We start from the raw sequence: 27,710 nt of genomic DNA, 5'->3' as shown, positions 1-27,710 counted from the left end.
GAGCCATCTCTCCCAGACTTCCGATGTGATGCTCTAACTGCAATTACAGCCAATAAAATCTCTAAATTACCACACTCACTGTTCAGATCAGGGTCATCACAGTTAATCACAGGCTGAGACTCCATAATGGCACGTTGCTCATGCAGGGCAGCTGAAATGTCAGGAGAGGAGCAGGTTAAATGTTACATTTATTAGATGCATTGAGAGCCTCAGTTCTCAGTTAAGAAACACGATTCTGCCGTTAAAGGCAGGAACACACGAGCAAAAACTTAATTTGTCATTGGTCTTTCAATACAACAAATGCAATTTAGACTGAAATGAACAGAATCAGGATCATTTCACAGCTGAGATGATTTATTACATGCCATTTTCTCATTACATTTTAATATCTCACATGGCACAAATGGTATCTGAAGATATTACACAGCCCAGATCTGAGGGACCTACCAAGCATACATTGACTCCTGTGAAAAAGGAAAATAAAACTGAAAAATTAAAGAATGATAATGAGTAATTTTTTTTTTGTACCAGCTCTGTCTTAGTTTAGATCAGTTGATAATGGTGGTTTACCACCTCCTCTAATCTGATAATTTCAAGATAAAAAATCATATCCAACACTTCTGAGCATTTAGCATTTACGATACCTGCATTAAATAATGTTTTTTTAAATATCAGAATTGTTCAGCATTAAAACAAACTGAGGTGAAGAAATCAGTCAAAAGAATGTTATGCATTTGGAAGAACTAAAAATGAGCTTTTAAAGAAACCAAGTAAACGTGATTTTGCCACAGCTGGTAATTGGCACTCTTCTATTTTCTGACTCGTGTTAACAGATTTCAAAAATAGAAGACTTCACAAGGCAATTCATTTTGGAACCACTTCTTTGTCCATTTCTTTGGCAAACGTCACTTCACATACGTAACAACATTTATTTTAGAAGAGCTGGTTACATTTTATGTTTGTAGTTTACCAAGTAGAGATACATTCCCACATAAATAAGAGGGAGGCTGAACAAAAACTTCACAAGTAATTCCAAAGCCCAAGACTACTCTTCAGGAACACATTCAATTATGAAAGGACTCTTTCACAAGTACAAACAAAATGTTGAGCAGCAATAAAACAAAGTAACACTGCAGGTGCAAGCATGAATTAGCTTAGGATGGGTAGTACGAGTCATGACTGTATTTCATCATGCACTGATGAATGCGATGATGGTTCTGGGATGTTGCCAAGAACACAGAGTGGACAACAGCACGTGATGCTCTCTTTTTATCAGTATACAGCAGCTAAACTGTTTAACTTCAGTGTTTGTTCCAGGTTGGAGCTGCTATAGGACCTCTGGAACTCCTTTCCACCACTATCATCTCATCTGGGTTGTCTCGTGCTGCATAATGGTAAAGGAGGTCTTGGATGGCCCGTTCTTCAATCTACATTGACACAAAAGGACAAAAAATGAGAAATCAAGCAAAAGATGGGGGCAACAAAAGTGTGTTTCATTTAGTAGGTAGAGGAAAAAACCCTGGGATTGAGAGCATAAATGATAACACAGTCACGTACATAATTACAACCAGAAACCACAGGAAGAAAAAAAAAAAACTTTGGTTAAGGTGGTGACAGAAGCCTGGCAAGTATAAAGATGACTTCCAGTGAACAAAGTGGAGGCACCCTGTTTCCAGCGAGCACAGTACAGAATGTGATTTTGTGAATTTGATTAGAAAAATGTGCTCCAGGTAGGGATAGAAAGGGGACACGTGCAGCGGCTGGACCGCCCTGAAGCACCACGATATTTTCTGCTTGGAAGCCGAACACAAAGCCATACATCCATTCATGGCAGGAGTGTGTTTGTGTGGCTGAGTGTGTGAGTGCTGACACCGGCTGACAACGCTGGTTACCTGGATGAGCGCCAGCGGCTTCTCTCGGCTGCGGATCAGTGCAGCTTCCTGCTGCTTCTCCTCCTCCACGATAGAGGCAAAGGTCACCAGGGAGGAGTGGGGAGGGCTGCCCACTGCTCCCAGCACCCATGGCCTGAGGGGGAGAGTAGGGTGATGCAGAGAGACGGTGAGTAAGTGGCAAGTGTCTTAATTTTGTGAACTAAGGTTGATGCTGATGCTGTGGGAGAGACCAGCAGCCCACGTGATTTTCAAAGACCTCAAACATGGTTATGAAATGTTACTGATGTTAAAAAACACACCCATTACACAGGTCACAATGACTGTTGGAAATGATGTATGAAAATGTCCTGTCATGTGTTCAGACATCACACTAATTTCAAAAATGATATCAGATGTATTAACTCACAATGTTTAAGACAATAAAATCTAGTCTAGAATCCCGATCTGCCTTGCCTTAAAAGTATCACGACTAGGAAGCTCCTGAAAACCTGTCTGTTTTCTGTCTTGATTTCTCTCTCTGCATCCTACTTTTTAGTCTAAAACAAATATTTTGTCTAATTAGAGAGAACAGGAACAACTTGTGACAACAAGCTGATATGACAAGTACGATTAAAAATCAAGCTGATACAGAAGAACATGACCTTCCTTTCTTCTTTTCTTTCTGCCTGCTAAAGGAATGACAGCTAGTCCTACCTTATCTCCTGCCTGATTGCTGTTTGGTGCCGGTTCTGTTTACAACACCGCTGTTTTTTGCAGCTGTTACTGAGTGGTCTCATTACATTTGTGCATTACTCATTGTCATATGATGTTAACCTGTTAGATGTTGAGCGATGCATTTACATAAGGCGATAATAAAGTTGAAGGCATTCCTGTGGAAGAAATCCCCAGATCATCAAACATCTTCCTGAAGTTATCCAAGTTTGTGTTACTTTTTTATGCACAAAAAAACTATTTATGAATTTGCACGCAAGTCCATATTTGTTAACAACAAACTTTGAATGTTTATGCAGCCTTTTGAATCTCCCTTGTGCTACACAACCACATCTGTTCATCTGCCTGCTTGTCTCCCAAAAAATGTTTCCCTTGAAAACAGATTGTAGAAACATTTCCTCTCTCAATATTTATATGCATTCATTGTGAAAGAACGCAACCTGTCCAGCATTTTCCTCTTCAATGAGGACCCTAAACTTCTACTTAACAGCACACGTGAAGTCACATGGATGATTAGAGCTCTCATGAAGTCTGATTCCTGTATCGTGTTTGAAAACTGAGGTTTGGAGACACGCTGCATTAACTTAATCACTCACTGTGACTCATGCTTAAGTCATATGGAAAGTGAAGTAAGGGCTTGTGTAAGTGTATGTTACTCTCAGTGGGAAAGAGAAAGTGGAAATGTTCATTGAAGAGCAAAACAAAACTGAAAACACACAGTGACACTGACTCAACGTGTTAGCGCTGCATTTATCTTGGGATGTGGAAATGGGGTTCCAGAAGGAGGAAGTAGGAATATGCCGGGCTGCTGCTGCTTCCTGGGCCCTGAACTCGTACTTCTGTCTGCTCATCCAAACATAAAGACCAACACAAAACCAGCTTCCTGTTCTGTATGAACTGCTATGACATGAGAGATGCCCTTTTCGATATTGATTAGCATCAGCCGCTTCACGAGAGTGACTCACTCTGCAGCTTTAATAGACGTCTGCTTTAGAGGCAGCAGTGTGAAGCAGGAATAAACACAGAGCAGAGGAAGAAGGAAAGCAAAATATGCACTTCCTTAAAGGGGGAGAGATGAAGTTGACTTTTATTTTAAGTCAAATAAGCCAATTATGATAAAAAGATTATTTGCCTTCATACATAACTGTTAGATGTTAGTTAATCAACAACTGCGCATTTATGAACCAGAGCTCCTGCCGCGGTCTGAGTGTGGCGTGTTTGTCCAGCTGTCTGGGAACGTTTCAAAGGTCAGGCCGACTCCGTAGCGTCTGTGGGCAGGTCAATCCAGCTGTACCGGGTCATTCTGAGCTGTTCACCCCATCCAGATCAGAGCATCAACCCTCTCTAAGTTTAGATACACACTCTTCATTATTTCCTTGTTCCTTATCTGAAATTCAAAGCATGTGCTGAAATGGGCCAACAATTCACAGTAGTGGTTCAATTAGGATTTATAATTAAGTTTGTTGTGTGATCCTCAAAATTGAATTCAGTGTGTGTGTGTGTGTGTGTGTGTGTGTGTGAGAGAGTATGAGAGAGACGGATTAAGAGAACAATTATACAGTGCCCCCTGGTGGACAGTAGTAACACGGAAGCAGTACATGCACACACACTCACCCAGTGGGTTTCTCTGGCTCACTGAACGTGACCCTCTTGGTTGCAGGAGGAGGAGTCACATGGGCACTTTTGGCTCTCTGGAGCCCCGTTTGTCCTGCTCCAATCAGGCGGTTCTCCTCTTCCTCCAGCAGTGCCCGGAATGAGCACGAGGAAGGTGGAGACTGGACAGCTGTAGCCCTGCAGATACAAACAAATGACCAAAAAAAGTGAGCATGAATAGAATGTTAAGTCGTAACTTGGGTTTAATTTGTTGCTCCCATTCTTTGGGAGATTTTAATCTGTTAACTGACAGTGAATGTAGGCTTTGACAATTTGTTTGACAGCATGTTTCATAATGAACAAAATCTTAACACCTCTTATAATGACAGGAAGGTGTCATATAAATGCTATATAAAAACTAACTGAATTGTGGGGCCAGTTTTTGTTAACTTCCTTTTTCTGTCTGTCGTCAGTAGTTAGAAGGAATGCTAAATGGCAGTCCATCGACATTCCTCGGTTTGTTTTATGCCTTCAACCCTTTTACTCTGTGCGGTCAATAGTGCCAGACTGAGAGTCAAACTGGCAACAGTGTTCATTAACTTGACCTTTTGCACAAATATGCATGTTCATGTCCTTTATTGGGCCATATTATGTTGCTCTCAAAGTGCACCAGACTGTTATATTTAACCTTAATAAAAACCCCTTCCTTGATCACAAAATCCTCTGGGACACTATGTCATACCAAAAAAGTGTCTTTACTTTTAGCATGAAAATCTAAGTATACAAAACTTTTTTAAATTGTCAACGTAAAATCTGTCTGTGAGTAATGGTCAAAGGATTTATACAACACCCTCGATTTGAGTGTTATTTATGTAGCTGGGGGGTACAGGAGGCTAAAGGGGGCACTTCACTGACTCTACAAGAATTTCTAGAAAATTGTCTTCAATGATAACCTCACCACAGAAATGAGTTGGAGGAAGAGCTGGACGTCATAAATTGTACTTCTATTGTTTAGGTTGGTATAAAGGCTTTAGAAATCTTACAGCTATCAGAGAGCACTCCTCAAGTCTTCTCTCCATGCCGCATGTATTAATCCATTTTAACCCACAGTCCTCATTTGAGGACAGCATAAAAAACTATGAAAATAATGACAAGGATTGGTTATAGAACAACATTATGAAGTGAGGGTAATAACAACATATTGATTCATCAATATATGATGCAAAATTATCATTTATATAATATAAAGCATAAGAAAGACTCCATGGAAATTTGACAAAAATCCACTTCTGGAGATCGATGAATATGATTACCAATATTTTCTTTAATTTTGATCTGCGTATACTGCTATTCAGTGACTAGTGTGCAGAAGGGTTTATTTTTATGCTTTCTTTATTATTTTTGAAATAGGCTTGTAATTACAGACTACAGAACGGCGTAAACTTTGCTGTCCTCAAATGAGGACACTGGGCATTACACAAATGATATGCATCAGAAGAAACGCTGCCTCAATTGGAAGAAACTAGCTCAAACCATAACGAGTTTCATACTTCTAATATGAAATAATGTTCATGTATTGTTCTAAACAAGTTTTGCACTGCAAGGTGGGAAAAAGCTTGAACGTAACACGTTTGAAACTTGTAAAGTGACTAACACAGGTGAGAGCTGTACGTGCTGCCGAGCATTCATTGACTGGAGCTTCTGGTGGGTAGTTTTTTTATGTAGAGGAGATTGAAAGGTAAGATCCAAGTGTACCACAGTTAGGAATTACTGTATGAATATCTAAGTCACTCCATGAATTAGTGAAGATATGTGTTTACATGTTTTATTACCATAGTTGGTATATCCACTTTTTTGTCATTTAGTTTACTCTGATAGAAATATATTATAAATTATAAATAAATATTATAATAAATAATATTACAAATAAGGCCACTGATAACTATGCTTCAAGAATCTTTCCAAAAATTTGGAGTGTTTGAGGAGAATTTGTCAGGTGACGAAATGCTTGTGTGCAATTATGGACATAACACTTGCCTTTAACAAGCAATTCATGCGGGGCAAACCAATTCGATTTGGGTATAAATTTTGGGCATTGTGTGGGGTGTCAGGATACTGCTACAGTTTTGATCTGTATTGGCAAAGGGTCTGTTAATGAAGAAGACAGCGATTTGTTGCTCAGTTCTAAGGCGGTGCTGAATACGCTCTCGGTTGTAGATAACTCATTCTCTTATAATGTATACTTTGATAATATGTTCATTTGAGGACTTTGGGATTCAATGCCATGAGAACAATTGTGGAAAACAGGATCAGCAAGTGCCCATTGAAGGAATCAAATACAATGAAAAAAGAACAGAGAGGAACATGTGATTACAGGTTTGATCACAATGAAAAAATTCCCATTGTGAAATGGGTGGACAACAAATGTGTTACAATTGGTAGAAATCATGACAGTATAACCAATAAAGAATGTACAGCATTGGCGGCAAGAATAAGTCAATAGGAAATGTCCCACAACCAAAACGCATATTGTAATTGTACTGTAACCTTAGGTGTTGAATGTTTGTTCCTTATCATTCTAAGGAATGAGCTGCTTCTGAACATGTTACATTAAGTGTTTTTTGTTCATTTGTCATTTTCTATGAAGCAGAAACCGTTTATATTTATTGTCTTCTGAAGATGGAAATATTCTTTTATTTGGCCGGAATGTATAAATATCAACCCAGTGTCCTCATTTGAGGACAGCCTGTATTGCTTTTCTTACTTGATATAAAGGAGTTTTGGAAGTTCCAACATGTTTGTATTTCTATTTTATGCAAATGTTCTGAAAATCATTTAATTTTTTTAAAAATTGTTAATTTGGATTAAAATGGGTTAAACAGCTCTAGGTCATCACACCGAGTCTGTAATGCAACTCTCAATGTTGCATAAACGTTTCCCTGACACATTTGGCGACTAGGACGGGATGGACTTGTCGCTAATTGATACATGATCCATGCCTGAGGGTCAACTGCTGGCTGGAGTCTCTAGTAGACTCAGGGAAAGTTCCGCTCCTACAAAAGGAGGACACGATCCCGCCTGAAGTCAGTCAGGGTTGCCAGACAGTACGCTCCATTTACTTTTACAAGTGAGTAGTTTTATGACATTTCTTTTACTAAGCATGCATGTTTACCATCCCTTTGAGTTTCCTTTTAATACTTTGTGGTGTACTGCCTGTTGTACTGCCCGTGTTGTACTGCCCGTGTTGTACTGCCCCTGTTGTACTGCCAGTGTTGTACTGCCTGTTGACCGTGGATTTGAGAGGACTGCAAATTAATCTGTGCTGTATGTCCTGCATATATTTTATTTAATTTTTAATTTATTTAATTTAATATACTGTTTTGATCCCCGAAGGGAAATTAAGAATGCACACTCTAGCTAATGATTCAAACACATGCATATATATATTAGTGTGTACAGGCCCCTGTAGCACACACACACATACACAAGGGGGCCTGTAGGCATGCAAGGGAGGTAGAGTGGCACGCAGCTCCATCTTGGTGCGCCTCAAATGACCAATTTGTAAAGGGGACGGCACCTTGCTCAAGGGCACCTCGGCAGTGCTCCAGAGGTGAGCTGACACCTCCCACTGTCAGCTCACCGCCGGGTATTTTTTGGCCGGGAGCGGGAATCGAACCGCCGATCTTGAAATCATAGGACGACCCGCTCTACCGCCTGCCGACCCGCACTGAGCCACTGCCGCCCCTTCAATATATGGTACATTTGACAATAAGCTGACTTTTACTTTAACTGTGATGTAAATCCTTCATGGTCACACTCACTTACATTACTTACTTACTTACTTACACATAAGTCTGGCGGTGTCAATGAAGACTTGTAATTCTGGTGGGGTAGACTTAGGGAACATAATTCCATGGTGGTTTAAATTTATGTATGGCATGTAATTTCTTAGTGAATCACGCAAATGATTCACCTAAATCCTTCATTGTAAGTATAAAATGGTTTTTTCCAGTTAAAGGCAAATTAAATAGATTGTTTAGAAAAATGTAGAATGCTGATAGAAGAAAAAGAAAAGCGAAAGGAGGAAAAAGCAGCCAAGCAAGCTTTTCAGTTATAGGAAAGAAGCAGAACAAAGACATGCTAACTAAATCACTAACAAGTTTAGTGTTAAACCTGAGAATAGAAGGGAGTATGTCTAACCACAAGGGGAAATAGGGCAAGAGAGCAGACTCCGCCTCTGCTATACGCAGTCTCCATGGCTCCATGCGACAAAACGATAAACCACATGCCAGTGGTGATGTTCCTAAACTCTCAGCTGTGACCAACAGGAGACCAGAAGGAGGTTGCAGAGGAACTCCATGACCCGAAAAAGACCAGAGGTGAGAAACGGGCCTTGGCAATGCAGCAGTTGTTGTTATCGCAGGTGTTTCCAGCCTCAATGGACCAACATCCGATTGTGAAAATGGACAATGAGACCAGCAGTGTGATCCAGAGTTTTGTGATGATGATGAATTGGCTGTATGTTGCAGTACGCTCTAATTTTCCATTGAAGGTCTGCTGGGCAGAAAATTCATGAGACCAGCAGAGGGGAAAAACACACTGATTCCACGAATCCAAAAGAAGAATACCAGGACTGACTACAGCTGCTGGAAATGCAACCGATATGGAGTTCATGACCAAATTGTACGCGATTCTGCTGCTCCTAGAACGGGTTGCCAAAAGAAAGGACTGTGCCCACATGCACCTCCTGAAGGACTGTCTGTTCAGTCTCTGTTCTCCCAAAATGCAGTCAATGCAAGCAGAGGAGGTAGGTCATAGAAATGAGCAAACACAAACATAAACACACGTCCAGGATTAAATTACAGCATTGACAATCCAGTTAGCACATACCATTCATTCATTCACTGTCAACCGCTTCCATCCACTGTGGCTGGTCGCGGGGGGCTGGAGCCCATCCCAGCTGACTGAGGACGTGAGGCGGAGGAAACACCAGGGGTGACACCAGTGCACCGCGTTAGCACATACCAACATGCAAAATTAACAGACCCTGCATTGATACTTCAAGTGTGAGATGTCAATGTGGCATATCTTATAGATTCAGGAGCAGAGTTCTCTGGTATTCAATCTAAATTACTGCCAAAAGCACCAAAACAACTACATTCTTAAAAACAGTAGGAGCCTTTTGTGTTCCTAATTTTGAAGCCAATATAGAATTACTGATTGTATGTCCTGGTGTTTATAGAGGAGGACATCCATTTCTCCTTTCTGATATGCGCACTGTTAGTTTACTGGGCTGTGACCTCATATGTTCCCTGAGCATTAAAATGCACTGTGACCCAACAGGTCACTGAAACAAGTGTTACTGCTGGTTTATATCGTGTGTTGTCAGCTGAAAGTGATTATAGTGATTTTTGGGACTTACTACGTCTGATTAACAGGGTGTATTCCAGGATACCATGAGTGTAGGTAGCTTCAGAACGTCTGTAATGTGTGTGACACATCTCACCAAGGGCCACAGATTACATTTGAAGAAAAATGTATAGGACAGAGTGCTGATAGCGAAGAAACTGATCAAGTGTTTGTGGTTCAGAGCTTACAGCAGCATCTGTCTGACTCTGACTCACAACTGTAGATGTTTTTAGGGCCTGGCTCTGTGCTTTATATTCCATTGACAAGAACTCTGTTTGTACTTGGAGGAAGAAAATAAGACTGAGAGGCCTCGGATTGGCAAGTCAACACAGATGGTAGTAGTCATTACTCTGCATCCCTGAAAATTACATCCTATTCACATCCTGTTCACACACACGACTGAAGAAGAAACAATGTCAACAGTTCCTGATAGTTTGAAACTAAAGGTGACCTCAGAAATGTAAAGGGTGCAACCCGTTACTGTTTCTTTAGCTCTGAAGCAATTCATGGTGTTGCTCCCATTCAGTCAGTCATGGATCAAGGTGCCCCTGTTTCACCTAATTCACCATGTCACACCCCCATCATGCCTGCTTAAAAACCAAATGGGAGCTGGAGACCAGTCAGATAGCTCACAATTTTGGACTGCTTGTACTTTTAATGGTAACCTTTATAAATGGATAAATGCCACAGGGTTTTTCCTCAAGTCCTATTCCGTTTGCTATAGCTGTAACTGAGAACCTGTCACGCTGGCAACCAGTGTGACAACTAGTTCAGTATGTGGATGTCTTGTCTGTCAAAAAAACACAAAGGGTACAACACTGCAGAGACGCCTTTATAAGTTTGGTAACACAAGATGTCAAAGATGCATGGACAAAAAGACCCTCACTGAAACCAAAGCACCAGGACAAGGCTGTGAACTGCAAAACATGATTTGGTCCTCACTGCCTGAAAAAGTGTCAATGGACTCACAATCGACAAGAACAATATTTACACCTCAGAACAGAATACAGCTTTGATACCCTGGCTCTAAAATGTGAAGCAAGCTGTGTGTTAGCTGATGGGAGCAGATGTGGCCATTACTGGAAAAAAAAAAGGGTGTGCTACACACAAACACAATTCAACGATTTCAACAGGAGGTTTATGGAACACACACCCCCACACAGTCAAACAAAATTGTCATAGTCATAGTCAACTTTATTGTCATATGTAGACAATAACAGAAAACTCACCTAATTTCACATGCACCATAAAATGTACACATTAGTACAATGAAGAGAGCAGTTGAGCATGTGAAAAGATCACACCTACTGTAAAACCAGTCATGTATGGAGAGGATGGAGATACAGACACATGTAAGGACGAACAAAAGTAATTCTATATGCCTCCTTCATAGATGTCCAAGAAATCTTTGCCAAAACCTTCTGCAGAACTACAGCCGGGTAATAAATCTTTGTGGGGTTGTCATTTCATGCAATGAAACTTAGACTCATGTGTTGTTAATCCAAAGCTGCTGAAGACTTCATAGCAGTGAAAAAAATGTAAGTCGTTGAAGAGGAACCGGAGACGGTTGTGAGTTGTGGTCACTCACCAGGCCTTCACACTGCTTCTGGGTGGGACGGCTGTGGCTGCTATTTTGGACGCTGTTGACTCAACGCTGGCCTCCTTGTGGGCCATGGCCAACATCTTCCTCTGCTTCTGGGACAGTTTGGCAGGAACGTGGGAGTGCTTGGTGCTGGCACTGTAGAAAGGGGGTGCAATATGAGTCGTTAGGTGGAGTGACTACAAACCTAGATTATGCCCTTCAAACTTTTTCATGTTGTAATCCCACAAAAATCAGATAGTACTTTATTACCAAACTGCCACTGCAATTTTTGTTTGTTTGGCTCTGCGGTGCACTGACATCGTGCCCGGAGTTTCCCCCGTCTCACGCCCTAAGCCAGGTGGGATAGGCTCCAGCTCCCCATGACCCACGACAGCAGACAAAAGCGGTATCAGAAAACGAATGGATGGACTTCATACCTTCCAGGGCTTTTAGGAGTTGCTCCTACAGTCTGCAGAGAGTTGGCCTCCATGTCCATGATGGTTCTCAGATCCAGCACTGGTGGTGGACGAGCAGGACTGCAGATTATAACAGTTGGCTCAATTTCAATCTAAAATGATCTTTACCAGCAAAGTGGGAGAATGTAAGTTCTGCTTTTTGAATCCACCTGACTTCACATCCAACTCAAGACCTGCTTCATAAAAACTGACCCAATACTAACTGAGGATTTCCTCCTGAATATTCCACCTACAGTATTTTATTGAATGGGAGAATAAAATACAGTGAGAATGAAGCTGTTCTCACCATGGAAGGATCTTTGGAATAGTTTGTGGTGCAGATTTGGGGGGAGAAGGAAGGCAGTCCCTCCTGAAGGGAGGTGTGTTGGGTGGGGTCTTCTGACTGACAGCCTTCTCATCCTGCAGGTGATAAAAACTTTATGCTTGTGTCTCCAGCATCTGTGAGTTTTATAATCACCAGTCCATATAATACAATTATTGAATGCCTAACAAAATAACACAATGGATAACTTTCTCATTAAAATCAAATCAACTGACAGTTGCTTCACATTGTTTTGAGACACTAACCACTCCCGTTTACCCCCAGTAGTAAACAGGAGTGGTTTACTCCTATGTTAAGTTTGATCTGAAATTACAGCATGATTAGGTCTAATTGGTCAAACACTGACCTCAGCTCTGTCCTGGAAGACGGGGGACTGCACGTCTCGGGGACTGCCGAGGCCCAAACTGCTCCCCTCGGAGTCAGACGTGAGCAGCTCCTGCAGGGACTCTGTGGAGTTCACCTTTCCTGATTTTACCAGTGTCGGAGGAATTACTGTCGGTAGGGAAAATGTAGAGAGATTATATTAATATATTATTCAACGGACATTTTCTTTAACAAATGTTGATGCGTGTGATAAAGGTGTTTGTCACATTTTTCCTTGACTAAAACTAGATATCCGTGAACTAAAACAGACATTCAACGTTTTTCTAATTGGTGCTGAGAGTCTTACTGCCAAACAGAAATACTGCATCCTGACGTTTTGCTGATGTGTGCAGACTAACATGAAGTACAGATTCCCTGAATCCGATGTGATGCTGTCGCAGCATGATGTCAAGTTTACAAGGAAAAACACAATAACTTCAACTCAAAATGCAATTTGTTGAAAAAAATTCATACCTAGGTAAATTAGGTAACTGTTAATGTTGACTTAGCACATAGTGTACATTTATTACATGCAGTCCCCACTACCCTTTTATAGCATACTGAGTTAGTTTAGCTTAGTTTTCTTGCAAAAAAAGTTTACTTAGTGGTAGAAGATTAATGAATGAATGAGGTTTGCTTCCAAGATGATGGATTTATAATCTAGATGGCTTAATATCTACAACCAAGCAGTAATCATACAATTACTGTAGGGTCACAATGTCTTTTTAAAACAATGTTTACCCAAAGGCAAAAAAAGGACAAAGTAGGAAAAATAATTAACTGTATCAACAGAGGTCCGATTTGAATGACAAGATTATTAGTCATAACAACCAAACCAAAGACACAGAAGACTTCTGTTCTCTTCAGATGGAAAACAGTGTGCTGCCTTTAGCAGTTCTACTCCAGGCTGGTTACTATAGTTACCGATATTCATTATCTTTTAGCTTAAATGGAGAAGGTCCAAAGGAGTTTGATTCAAACTTCAACATAAAGTAACAGCAATCTGTACTAAAAATAAGACTAAACATGTAAGTGTCAAAACACACGGTGGGGCCAACAATAACCTAATGAGTATGAAACAGGCTGAAACCTGCAAGTCTTGCCTTTTGTCACACTGCCCCAAGCTAAGTGTAGCATTAAAATAAAAATATATCCTGTCTGTCAAGTTAAACATACCTGTAGCCGGGGGGCTCTGGATGATATCAGACAGAGTATAACCTCCAGAGCTGTCCGAACGTCGCCGAGGCTTCTTTTTAGCTTTGACCTTGGCCCTTTTTAACAGGATTTCTCTGGAGGGAAAATATGGAACCATCTTTTGCATTTACCGTACTTGAGGAAAACATACATGACTCAAAGACTTAAAGATAGACTGGATAGTGATTTAACTTTAGATTAAAACATTTAGTGGCTACTGCAAGTTACATTAAGAAATTAGTATTTTTTTAAACAAGAAAATGGACAGGAGTTAACTTGTTGATGATTTGTGTTTGTGTACCTGCTGGAATAATCTAGTTCTACTTCTGATTTGAGGCTGAATGCCGAGTCCAAATCCTCCTCATCATACAGACTGAGGTTTGGGGCACCAGGATATGGAGTGATGAACCTCCTTTCCATGGCTGGGATCTGAAATAGGGGCAATTCAAAAATCCGAAAGGATAATGGAAGAACCAAGCTTAATGGCTTAAGTATCCATGTGCCTTTAGCACCTGAACATTTATAACTACAACTTCCTGTAAAGAGTCCACAATCAGTTCTATCAAACACGAGCAAACATGAAAATCAAAAAAACAAAGAAAGTCAACAATCCTTGACTGTAGTCTGTCTCTATTGGAATGTACATTTCATTAAATTGTTTCCCATAGTCCCCCTCCCCCTTTGATGGGGGTATAAAAAATTCAAAAAAGAAGCCAACATTCAAGTCAAGGACAAGATGGTACCGACTGGGATGTTTCCATTTGCAAGGTGACTCACCATCTTTCTGTAGGATGCGGAAAGTTCCACAAGCACTTCATCAGTCAGATTATCCAGAGCTCTGATTATAAACAGACAAACAGAGGATAAACAGAATTTTAGCTACTTCCTGTTTTGTCCAGCTGCATATCAGTATGTCCATGGCAAAAACTGTACTGAAAACAGAGTGGACACACACCTGCAGAGATGGATGCAACCTCTGAAGTCAAATACGCTTTTAGAGAAGACTGATTACAAGCCTGTCTCAGGTAGTCTACACATAACCAAATGTAAAAGTTATTGTGATTCTCACCTTGACTCCAGCAGGGCCGCCATGTTGAGCACAATAAACTGGAAGCAGGAGAGTTTGAGTTGCTCTGCATTGTAAATGGCAGCAAACTCTAGCAGCTCTGCAACATTTTTTAGAGTCACTGCGAAGAGAAAATTAAGAATCCTTCAATAACAATAGACATAAAAAACTTTTGAAGCAACTGAATCTGAAATGATTGTCACAAATTAAATTTGTAAAATGCTGCAATCACATGATTTACAATTTGGAAATGGAGTAATTTAAAAGAAAACAATGAGTCCATGAGGGGACAACGGTGATTCTTACAATACAATGCAGATTTATTTCACTTTAAAAGAAGCAGCAAAAACATGAAGGGTACCAGGAAGGGATAACGTACATTTCTCTGTGATGAGGACCTCACACATTTCCTTCAGTCGTGTGATTAGCAGCTGGTCGGCCACAACCAACACGTTGCAGACAAACTCTACATTTAGAGACTCTGTTGACAAGAACACCACAGATCATGACTATCTAACCTTCAAAATTTTGCAACCCATGAAAACTAGTAAGCCAAAATGAGCTGGGAGTCAACACTAAACTGGTGAGGCTACCTTTGACTGGGGGAAAGTCATCGGTGTAAATGTACTCCATGATGACCTGCAGGACCTCAGAGCTGGTGGGCATCTCAAGCGCAGTGCAGGATGTGGCCTTATGGACCAGAAAACATTATCAGACCAGCACGACTACTCCAGTAAATATGTTGGAAGAATTCTGACCAGCAAAATAATAGTTAATGAACACAGATGTATAAAAAAATGAGACTCATCATATTATACAAAATTAATACATAAACTTACCACGGTGAATTAATGTGTAAATTTTGAGATTAAAATTTATAGTTTGTGAAAACATGTATTAAAAGAAAAAATAATTGAAAAAATTTTACAGGCAAAACTACATACAGTTGTCATACAATATAATTTATATGTGAATGTATAGTGAAGATGCACCAATAAATAAATAATTTGGAAACAGTTCACAATAACTAAAGGAAGAACTGCTTATTTTACTAGGATGATATATAGAATATTTAAAAGACTTCCTTAATTTTTATATCAAAATGATTAAAACTGGTTACCTCTATCCAAGGGTTTCCGAGCATCCTGTTGAAATATTCTGGAAAAAGGATTGACACCAGAGTTTAAAACATTTTGCCACTCATGTGTGACAATAAAACATCCAACAAGATTTATCAGACTTAGATGAGAACTTTTTAGTCAAGTGATGTTACAAGTGGAAGCCGAATAAACCAGTGGGGACATCTTTATATTTGCTTCATCCTTCTTACCAAGTCTTGCACAGAGGACACTTTTGTGACATGGAAACTCTTTCCCATCTTCAGATTTTAAAGTAACATCACACAGATAGGGGCTGCACAAAAAACAGACAAAAAAAACAAGAAATATATCAGAAGGACTAAACTATATAAGAGTGTTGGAAAAACCACAACTGATATAAATGATTCATTTATTAACCATTTTTTCTGGTAGAATTTAGGTTTGTTGAAACTTTTCTTGTTTACGACATTGATCTTTCCATTTTCATATTTGACTCCATCCAGCCTGTTGAGGAAAAGGAAAGCTTTATGAATAAAAGTTAACACCAACTGGCCTCGGGTCTGGTGTATACTGTATGTCATTCCTCACCGTGCAGACAGGCTTCCAAGGCCCAGCCTTTTTGCAACGGCCTGTAAAGATTTCACAGGGTTGGCTCCAGCGTTGTTGGACCCAGCCTTGTCACCCTTCCCTCCTTTTTCCTTCTTGCCTGTCTTAACACACTTGTTTTTGGCCTTGTCAGTATCTCTTTTGGCTGCAGGAGAAAGGGAGCGGTACACTTCCAGGGCCGAACGACCTTTCAGACTCAAATCCTGCATGCTGCTGATGAGATCCTCCTGCTTGGTGACCTAACCAAAACAGGGTGGGCAGTGGAACATGGAGTTCAGGATTTAGAAACAGCTTATCCAAGGACATCAGTAAATGAATATGATGTTGTCTTTTCTCTCCCTCACCTGGTCTTTTCCCACTGAGACTTTTGGACGAGCCCCGTGGACCAGGAGCTCACAGGAGTCTGCATAGATGAAGTGCAAGGCGTATTCCAGCATATCCGCCGACATCTTCTCCAATATGAACAAATCACAACCCACGGCATCTTCACTCTTCCTCACATCTTCATCAAGCTCCTCAGCGACGTCATTGTGCTCAGATATGAACAGTCTGCGGAAAAACTCGGACCTCATGGACAGGATGTACTTGTGGGCAGGAAAGGTGCGATCGCCAGCCTGAAGGGTCACGTCATGGATGCTGTCCATTTCTTCAGCCTCATCTAAAAGGCTACGGAAGTGTTGGTTGAAGGAGGATGGAGAAGTGATGGGGATCTCGTACAAGCTGTATAAAGAATGTATTGATTAATTGGAACAGTGTACCATCTGTCACATCACAACAATTAGTATACTTGTGCAAATCATGTGTAAAGACATCAGGCACTTATTTGTATCGAAATGTTACTTAGAAATAGAGTCAAAATGTTCTCTAACAAGAAAACGTCTTTTGCAGGGAAAAAAAATTGAAGAAAAGCATATCATGTTGACTCTACTGTACGTCATATCAATTAAACAGAACAGGAGCATGATAAATCTATCAAAAAGCCACCATGCTATAATACTGGCTCCACTGAAGAAATGAATGTTAAAAATAAACATAATGAGTCTGTAACACTCGTCCTGATAAGATGGATAGTCCATTACTTTGCATGATGCCCAACTGGCTAAATATAGCAACCTAATATTCGGATTGAGTACCTGGTGATATGACGCTTTAAAACATTGATCTTGCTTCCATCTCCTAAGGAACAGGTTTCCACCTCCAGATGGCAGAGTTTTGTATTTAAATCATAAGATCTGTTTCCAGTAAAGCTGTTCAAACTCTTTTTGATGTTTGTGTTCAATGTTCTGTATAATCCAACATTTTTTACTAATAAATAATTCTTTATCACTAATAAACAATACCTTATAATGTTTTTTTGACATTGTACCAAACAACTACATATGTATACGGGAAACAGATCGTTTTTAATAATGAATTACAGAAAAATTCTGAAGAAACAACCATAATGGTCAGCCAGCCTCCATTTGGTATTATGAAACCTCTTTTATTCACCGACTGGGATTATCTCATTAGGTGAGGGTTGGAATTCATCTCCATCTTCTGTTCCATAATATCATTCATTTCCACTTCAATTATCATTCTCGAGGTAGTCACTAGTAGTTTTAGCAGTGCAACCGGAGTGGAAGTGTTTCATGTCTCTTGGCTGAAGCTTTATCACTGCAGCAGTTAACCGACTGGCACAGCTTTCACCGCTGTGTCTGATCCAAAAAAAGTCTTTAAAGGCTTCAAGTTTACTTTCTATCCTCTCTGCTTAAAGAAAGTGATCTCACCTTGTCTTGGGGTCGGACTGAAGTACCCCAAAATTTCGACCTTTAGAGTCCATGGTGATACTGACAGCTCTGTGCACATATGGGAGTCTCTCGAGTCTTATTCGCTCATATAGTGTTCCAGTATCTGAATGTCCACAAACCTCCACGCTGACCTCTGGAAGATTAGAGCAAGACAGATTACAATTAAAATAAGTCATATTGTCTATCCATAATTTGCATAATGGATTCCAGAGGAGGCCTCCTCGTCACTACTACTGCCTCAACTTTCTTTCAACACCCGATGACATTTTAATGACACATTCAGTTCGAACAACTCTCCTATTGTCACTTTGTTTTTACTAATAATAATTTTTTATGATCATAGGTTTTCATCTTACTAGCAATTACCTTAACACCAAAAACCAAAATGTTTGGAGAGAATGTTAATCTTTAAGATCACATTTAGTAATTAATAGAGTAAGTCCAATAATTATTTAATCATATTAGAAAATAATCAACATAAGTCCTATGAAAAGTTCTGAAATAACATAAAATATCATGCTGCTAAATTTGTTACCTTTCTTCTCCCAGTACATCCTGTATTCTCCAGCCCACATGCCACTGAACCCCTCCCCTTCCGGAGTCACAAACATCATGCTGTTCCTGCTGAGAGCGATGTCCGATATGAAAACCTGACGGCCGTACGCCCACCGGCACTGTCTCACCGAGCTGCTGCTGGAACGCCAGCAAAACACCTGACAGACAGAGGAAGACGATTTAAGCTCAAGGTTCAACACAAGCTTTACTGACCTTTTTCAGCCGTAGCGTCTGTCTCAGGATCCTACAAACATCTACTTGTAACATAGGTTAGATTATGAGGGAAATAAAACAATGTTTTAAAAAAAGAAAAACAGCATGATACCTTGTATTACATTTGTAATAATAAGATAGAGCCAGTTTCAGAAAGAAATTAGAAATGCCTTTCTTCTGGTACTTTCTAAATAATCTTACCCTCCCAGCTTCATCTAATGCTAAGATGGTCAACTTCTCCCCTCCTCCCTCTTTCAGGATCTGGGAAATCACACGATGGTCCAAACCACCACCCGAGACCACAACCTTCTTGATGTTGAGTTGCCTGAAACAGACCAATCAAAATATTCATATTAGATACAATATTCACGAATTAATCATCAGCCGATCAAGATCTATGAGGCTTCGGGTTCACTTATTTCATCATCAATGTTACCGCACTCAGGTGAAACCACTCTTTTCTTATAACTAAGTTTTCTTACCAGCATACAGTGGACTATAAGAAGTGATTCAGAATAAACAGATGTATAACAAAAAAAGAGCAAACAGTAAAAACAATATTCCTTGGAAATCAGAGCTATACCTTTGCCAGACAAATAATCTCATGATGCCTTGCATTCTGATATGCAGCCTTCTGAAGGTTAGGAATGATCATTAGATATTAAAAAGATAGGTGCCAGCTACTTCTGCAATCGGACACTTTCCTCAAAGTCTACATTAAGAGAGAAGGTCAAAGGTCTTTTTTTAAATGGAAGCTTTGTCCTCTGAAAGAGGAGAAGAGTAAAAACAAGGATTGTTGAGTCATTTACAGTTATTCAGTGTACTAAATTATTCTGTCTGTTTCACCTTGAAGCCATTTTCTTGCACTGGTAGTCAGCCAGAAGGTAGACGTCCCCCTTCTCAGTCACAACAACTGTTGCTCCATCACTAGCTGCTACCATTGCTATGCAAACATCCTTGTGGTGCAAGGCTGACACCTGCCGGGGGGCTGTCACACATTTCTCTCCATTGGGATCCAGCAGGTAACCTGGAGATCAACACAGGTGGAGTCTTTTAGTTAAAAATGAAAATTATATTTAAAAAAGGCCGCAAAGCAAGGCGGTTCACGGTTTAAGTCCCGCTCCGTGTGGTGTTTGTATGTTCTCCCCATGTCCTCTCACCTTCAAAAACATGAACTGCTGGCAATTACCTGGCTTCAAATTGCCGGTAGGTGTGTGTGCTAGCTTGTCTACATGTGGTTCTGCAGTGCACTGGCGTCGCACCCGGATTGTACCCTGCCTCACGCCCCAGTGCACTGGGATCGACTCTAGCCCTCTGCGACCCGCGACAGCGATTGAAGCGGGTATGGGAGGTTAATGAATGAGTGAATTATATTTAAAAAAATATTTCTGCATCACACAAGTCTGATTTTAAAGATCTAAAAATTCCACAATAGCATCAACATTTGTAGTAAAACTTCCTAAAAATATTTTTCCTTAAGTGGAACAGTACTTAGGGTCACTCTCTTGCAAGACTGCTTTTGTTAAACCTTCTACGCTGAGACGTACCCAGCTGTCCTCCATTGAGCCCCATTGTGTAGACAGCCTCCCTGGTCCAGAGCACTGTGTGGAACCTTCCAGCTGCAACACCAATCACTGTCCTACCTTTCAGTGTCTTGGAAAACACCTACACACACAACACATCACACAGGCAATGAAACAAAGTCTGAAATTTTTTAAATATAGCAGAGATAATTGTCAAAGTAAAAAGTACTGATGAAGCCAAAATGAATACATATCTATAAATTATAGAGCACACTGAACATGTATACAAAAGCAAGCAAATGCTATTAAGACAATATATCATCGGCCCCATTCCACTCGCCTGCCTGCCCCCTCCTACCTGTTTGGGGACGTGTGCTGAGGCAGGAGGAGGTGACAGACCTAGCTGGTGAAATGTGTTGAGGCCAAAAGTGTAAACATAGCCTTCTTCGGTCAGGACCACCGTGTGGTCTTTAGCTGCTGCCACCTGGGAGCAGTGGTGGGACATCAGACCTTCCACCATCCGAGGAACCTGTGGATGAGAGGAAAGAATAAAAAAATAAATAACTGAGTTACTGAATCTTTGAGCTGCAGATAAGAGGGTTCCTGCTGCATTTTGTGTGGCAGCATTCCTCAACTGAATTGTAAGCACCAGGAAAAGACTCAGTTTATATCTGGGCCTTAATTATAACAATTTACAGACAATCACTCAGACGGTTGACACAGGAGCTCCGATGTTTTGTGTTTCACTGAATGCAATTACTGAACTACTGTAAGATAGCATCTTATAATATTACCCTGAAGTTTATTGTGAAGACTTGTTAATATATACATACACACACAGACACAGTGCGGCCTCACGCATTCGCGCATCAACGCTCGTGACTTCACCTCATTGTGGATTTTTGGTAGGCAGTCACGTGTTACCGTACGCACATTCTACTGGCTGACGGCATCCAGACGTGCGCTTGGTTCCATGAGTCTCGGACTTACGTGAGACACAAAAGTGCTTTAAACAGGCGATAAGAGTGTGGGAAAAGGTAATAGAATCAGAATCTTTATTTTTCATGCAGACCCACGTTTTCACGAGACAGTACAAAATACCATTCTGAAGGTTGCAGTTAGCCTGTCGGATAAATATAAGAAAAAAAAGAAAAATTGAATATGTAAAATATGTATACTATCTGAACAGCAATACAGATATAAGGTGGTTTAATAGCAGTATGAGGAGGGTAATAAACGTTTAAATTATCATAAATAATAAGTAGTTCATAGCTCTATCGCGGAATTCATTAATCGCGTCTGGTTCCTGGAACACATTAACCACATAGAACAAGGGCGCACTGTGTGTGTGTGTATTTTTTTTCTATTTAAATTCACTCATGTTTTAGTTGGTGTTTATCTGTACAGTATTTTATTGAAGTATGTTTCTAGTTACCTACCTTGTCTACAGTGTAGTAAATCATGAAGAGACTATAAACATCTGCAGCTTCAGATATTTAATCTTAGACAAAGAACATCTAGGGCTTTAATTTGTGACTGTGGTCGAGGAAGACCCTTCAAATTCATGAGGCGAACAACAAAAATGGATAAAAGCGATTCAACAAGCCTTTCAACAAGCCTTTAATGCAAACTGTATACAAACAGCCTACGCTGAATATCCGAGTCATTTGTTTTTCAAACTGACAAATATTAACATACATTCAACAAGTTTTCAAATTCTACCTTGTCACTTCTCTCAATTATATAAATATTATTTATGAAAATAGAAAAGTAAAAAGTGGATGATATACAATAAAACCTTGGTTAATTCGTTTTTTTTATTACACTTAATCAAGCAACAGCTTAAAAAAATACATATAATTTTGATTATTTTACATTTGATCATTTGATTATTTAATTTACAGCATGTTAAAAAATGTAACACACAGGGTAAAGTAATGTTCTAACATGTCTCACCAGATAAGTCTGTTCGTCTCCATGACCAAGGCGTCCTCCCTGTCCATGTCCACAGGTGAACACCTGGCCTTTCTGTGACAGGAACACGGAGTGGAATTTGCACAGAACCACCTAAATGAGAGCAAAGGTATACAAACAACAACATAATAGGATTTTTTTTTGTTCATGATTTTAAAATGTTATACAAATCATAATGAAGGCTGACTAATGATCTTGTCAAATAATTTTGACCTCATGGTAGAGACTATATTGTGTCTCTTTCCATGTCCCTCAGCCAAGTCCTCTTGTAGTGATGGTAAAACACTGAGGCAATAAAGGCCAGGGAACAAGTGGAAAAGCAAACATCATTACTAATACATTGCCCCTCTCAGGCTTTCAATAGAAAGCATGGATGTATCCCAAAGTATCACATTGATTTGAACATTCACACACGTGCACACACACCAGCGTAGTTCATTTAATTAAAATCATGTCATTGTGGAATTAATATTTAACCCCTGGCACCTGCTGGATTGGGACAGGAAGACAAAGAGTATGTGCAGTGCCCTTGGGTCATTGTGTGGTCATGAAATCAGATCCATCTGTCCCCCAGCCATAAGGCTTTATGAAATTACTCTGCATGACAAGCCCTGCTGGCAGACAGAAAACTCAAACACAGGGTTTCTTCTGTAAACACCAATAATATGGTGACACAAAGCCCAGATTCACTTAACAAATACACATGGAAAATATAAGTGAAAGCAAATCCAACTTGGTGGTTCTGCTTCAATAACTAGCACCTGGTGTGTAAACACTACTTGGGGGAGGAAGGGATTTACACTCTAATCACATTAAGAGCACTCACATGACAAATGCATGAAATAGTAGCCAGGCTGGCACTGCTGGGCGGCATGGTACCACCATACACACACGGGCTTAGCAGAGACACAAATAAAGACTATGGAGGGAAGTTTCTTGCCTGGTACATCAACTCTGGCCTTAGTTTGACTGCTGGCGTCTTATTTCCCCTTAAACCCCCACCTCCAAAGTCAAGAGTTCACCACTAATAATGCCCATGGTAATAAAATGTTCCATTTTTATACAGTCACTAACCTCATTTATTCATGAAAATGACATTTTGAAATTATCCAATATAATAAATGTTTCACTTAGAGAAGCCATGAGTCAGTATGAGCAAATCTCTGAGGAACTTGTGCCACAGCTGATTTAGCCTGAAGACAAGGTGTGTTACCCAGAGTTTGGCGAGGGAAAGTCTTTCTGGTTCACCCAGATGGTTTGTCTTTTCTGGAAAAATCACAAGCTGTGGCTTTTTTTCATGTAACACATGTTGGCACAGACTTAGAATGAGAAACAACTCTGCTGTGACTTGTGCTTTCAGGTCAGGGAAGATATACAGTATATTGTAGAAAATTACTTTCTACTTCCTTGGAGAGCTGACACATTTGCTGGGTGCTGTTAGCCTACCTGCTTGATGTAAACTCCAGTCCTGGCAAACACATCCACAATCTCAGGATGCTGTCGGCTCTCTTGGTTACCATGCCCCAGACTGAAATTAGTATTGTTTCCCCATGTGTAAACTTCAGTTGGGTCTGTGACAAGAAAGAAAACAAAACTAAAAGCAGAGCCACAACTGCTATTGCCTCAAATGCCAGTAAATATGCCTCTTCTCATATTTAAAAGAAGCAAGGACAGCAGATTCATACAAAAACCTTCAACCATAAGAAACTCATAAGAAAATATAAAAGAAGCAGTGACATTCAATTTAAAGTGGGATTAATTACGCTAATTAAATCTGAGAGAAGAATAACCAGGAAAATCAGACCAAAGTTATTTTTGTCCACAGTTAGTGCTTAAAATATCCCCCATAACTTTTTCTGAAAGTAGTTTGTACATAATGTGAGACTCACATCATAATGACTGGTAAGATATATACTGCCAAATACACTAAGACAAAAAAGTCTTAATTAAACCAAGTAAATAATTCAGAGACTCCCATCAGAAAAATGTTAAAATTGTTAATGATGTCAAATCATCAGTACAATAGAACTAAAGGTTAATAGAAAACATATTTCCACCCATGCAATGCAAGGAGAGCCTGGATTTGGGACTAAACTGCTGTGTAGCCTCCAGAAAACATCAATCAGTGAAGCTAGTCAAAATGCTTAGGAGCTGAAAAACTGGGAAAGCTCACATGCTCTGACACTTCCCGATTCACCCTGTCCTCAAGTGGCAGGAGCAACAGGGAAAGAAGGCAGGCAGATGAAGTGATGCATTCATCATGATTTGTGTTTACAGCACATAACACTGGAGGCAGTGTTATGATCTGGGGTTGCTTCAGTTGGACAGGTCTGGGATCAGCAATATCTTGTGCCCAAACAATGCGGTCAGTAGACTACCTAAATATGACCAGGTTTTCCCCATCAAAGAATTTGTTTTTCCCTGACAGCACGTGCATATTCCTAGGTGGCAAAGGCATGATTCATCATCCTCAAATCCCAAAAGAGTGTTTCAGGGAGATGAGAGATAATTTTAACTCATGGATTGGGCACCACAGAGACCTGACCTCCATACCTCACCCCACTGGGAATCTGTGGGATGTGCTGAAAAAGACTCAGTGTAGCTAACCAACTCTCGCATGACTAATACAAATTCCTGGGGAAAAAATTCAATGGAAAAATGGAAAATATAATTTTCTGATGTTGTATTCAACTATTAACAGGAAGTCTTGCAAAAGCATGTCATAAACAAAGCATCCAACAAAATATGTGTGTAAGTCACATTTTTTGCAGGGGTAGTGTATTATATACAGTATAAATACTGTATTGTGTGTGTGTGTGTGTGTGTGTGTGTGTGTGTGTGTGTGTGTGTGTGTGTGTGTGTGTGTGTGTGTGTGTGTGTGTGTGTGTATACACACACACACATACACAAAGAGTGCCGTGCACCGGTATTGCACACAACGTGTATACTGCCTCACACCCCAAGCCAGCTGGGATATACTCCAGCAACCCCACAACAGCAGAAGACGCCGTCATTGAAGATGAATGAATGACTAAATATATATGTGTGTGTGTGTGTGTGTGTGTGTGTGTGTGTGTGTGTGTGTGTGTGTGTGTGTGTGTGTCTGTAAAAAAACAAAGGAAATGTCCTACATGCAGGTAAGACTGTGAAATGCATTCAGGACCACAAAACCAAGAGTCCTGATCAAACAGCCATATTCTTCCTTATATTGTGAACTAAATACAGGTTACATGTAGATAATTAAAATCCCTACTCAGAGAAAGCACAAACAACATCAGTTTTTCTTACCAGTGTTTTTGAACACAACATGTGATGGTCGGTCCTTCATTGTAATGTCCAGGACAGAGAGACCTTCCTTGTCCTGAGTAGTGAGCAGTCCTGCATGCTGGACAAGGTTAAACATAGGTAGAGTAGTTGAAAATTAGTAATGAAAACTAGTACCTGCTTCCTTTTATGGGTTCACTGGTGACTTAATATATTACTAAATAACATAGACAATTTGCTAAACTGCAATAGAAGAAGAACGTCTTGGACAATTCAAAAGGCCACTAGCTTTTGGTAACATGTGTGTCATACCTTGACCAGAGATATTAGACAGTGGATCTGTCCATAGAAGGCACTGCGATGTAGAGCAGTCCAGCCAGATTCTTTGTCCTTCACCATCAGGTCAGCACTCTTATTCTCCAGCAGCCACTCCAGCAGGACCTTCTTTCCCAGAGAAGCTGCCAGGTGCAAGGCGGTGCGACCAAACGGGTCACGCAAAGCTGCTGCATTGTGGCAATATGAAGTCAAGAACACCCGCAGTTGACCCTCAGTGCCACCCGTTAAGGCTGCTACAACCTCCTCTGCATGCTGTTGTGAGCGGCATTTAGGTGTGCATTCTGGCGGCGCCAAATTCATTCTGAATTCCCCAAAACTTCACAGTGAACCCTCCTCCCTTTTGGTAGTTCTGACAGCTCAACACACACAGTTGCAAATAAATTAAAAAAAAACAATATAAATCTAACTTACAAACCAAAAATAATAAAAACCGCTTAAGAGCTGCTCTTATGAAGAAAAATATGTCAGAAAAAGGTTGAAATGGTTTGGAGTGCTAGAATTGTGCTTGTGTTGAGATTCCACTGCACCCTAGCACCTCCAGAATCTGTGTGTCTGGTTTCAGTCCACCATTTCGACTAAGATCTGCTGACAAAGTAAGGTGCTTGCAGCAAACAATGACATCAGGACTTGACTAAATGCAAACCCTTTTGTGCGTTTTGTATAAAATTGTGTAAATTACTTTCTTCAAAAATAGTTTCTCCTCTACATAATTTTTTTAAAAAAGGAAAGAATTTCAGCGATCCTATGACCTTCTTTCCCAACAGTCCAACCATCAATCTTGAGGGGAAAGGCCTCTTCCCCCCCAAAATTCTCACTCTTCTTTTCAAAACTCCATAATTGTAGAGCGCACCTATGGAAGAGAAATCAAAGTATTTGTTAAAACAAAAAATCATCATTGACACGTTTTCAAAATACAAACTAAAAGTATAACTTTGCATGCTGGATATGCACCAAAGATGTGATCCATTATGATGAGGTCAAAGGTCAGAACAGCACTGACCTCATTACAAACTACAGGACAGCCTGAGTTGGCAGCTTCACTATAAGCACACAGCTATACAGGAAATTTCATATTTAATCAACGTACTGTGGGTATTGCTTTGTAGAGTTAGTAGAGGGGCTTCTTAATGTTGATTTTTATTATTATTATTATTATTATTATTATTATTATTATTATTATGTAACAGAATAAACTGGCTAATTACAAAAAACTTTGTTTTATGTTTGGCTGAGTCAGACTGAAGTCATCCTTGTTATATGCTTGAGAAACTGCACGGCTCGATATTCAGTTCATTATAATCAGATGAACTGATCTTAATTAATTATAGAAACGCTGCAGTGAAGAGAAATATTTACAAGCCACCGTTTAGCAGGAACAGCTATTTCATATCAACTCAATATATTTGAACAGGCTAATCTCACACCACGTCAAATGCAGTAGCTAACGCATGGAGTGGGAAAGTGCATAAAGTTTGAGAAGTTGTCATACATTTTAGTAAGAGTTAGCATATTCTACTTTAGCAGCTAGCTTAAATGGCAGCTCATCAATAACTAGCGTTAGCCGTTTTGGTCCAGAGAATTTAATGTGGTTTACTTTCCTACCTTCCGCTAGATAATGAAGACAGGTGACATGAACAATGCTGCATCAACGACGTACATCGACAGAGTCATTACTACAGATATGACAAGTCAGCGGCTATAGCTCCAATGCAATTTGTGACAGAATGCCGGAAACCGTGTA

At 40.1% G+C, this 27,710-nt stretch overlaps 1 protein-coding gene across 1 annotated transcript; it reads right to left on the bottom strand.

The window, feature by feature from the left end:
• Positions 1-333: 333 nt before the first annotated feature.
• Positions 334-27,710, bottom strand: ibtk (inhibitor of Bruton agammaglobulinemia tyrosine kinase). The gene is made up of 29 exons (XM_068324054.1): positions 27,572-27,710; positions 25,946-26,819; positions 25,658-25,754; positions 23,816-23,940; positions 22,352-22,462; positions 20,754-20,924; positions 20,420-20,537; positions 19,719-19,899; positions 19,074-19,197; positions 18,640-18,817; positions 18,084-18,237; positions 16,659-17,034; positions 16,297-16,553; positions 16,126-16,212; positions 15,939-16,021; positions 15,729-15,766; positions 15,202-15,298; positions 14,988-15,089; positions 14,612-14,729; positions 14,320-14,380; positions 13,844-13,971; positions 13,525-13,637; positions 12,332-12,477; positions 11,950-12,062; positions 11,625-11,723; positions 11,194-11,343; positions 4,218-4,394; positions 1,893-2,025; positions 334-1,427 (listed from the first exon to the last, which is right to left on the bottom strand). The coding sequence occupies exons 2-29, from the start codon at positions 26,267-26,269 to the stop codon at positions 1,302-1,304; spliced, it is 3,987 nt and encodes a 1,328-aa protein (XP_068180155.1). The 5' UTR covers positions 26,270-26,819; positions 27,572-27,710; the 3' UTR covers positions 334-1,301.

The sequence above is a fragment of the Antennarius striatus genome, chromosome 9, assembly GCF_040054535.1.
Source record: "Antennarius striatus isolate MH-2024 chromosome 9, ASM4005453v1, whole genome shotgun sequence".
Classification (NCBI taxonomy): domain Eukaryota; kingdom Metazoa; phylum Chordata; class Actinopteri; order Lophiiformes; family Antennariidae; genus Antennarius; species Antennarius striatus.
This window is presented reverse-complemented; position numbering and strand designations above follow the sequence as displayed.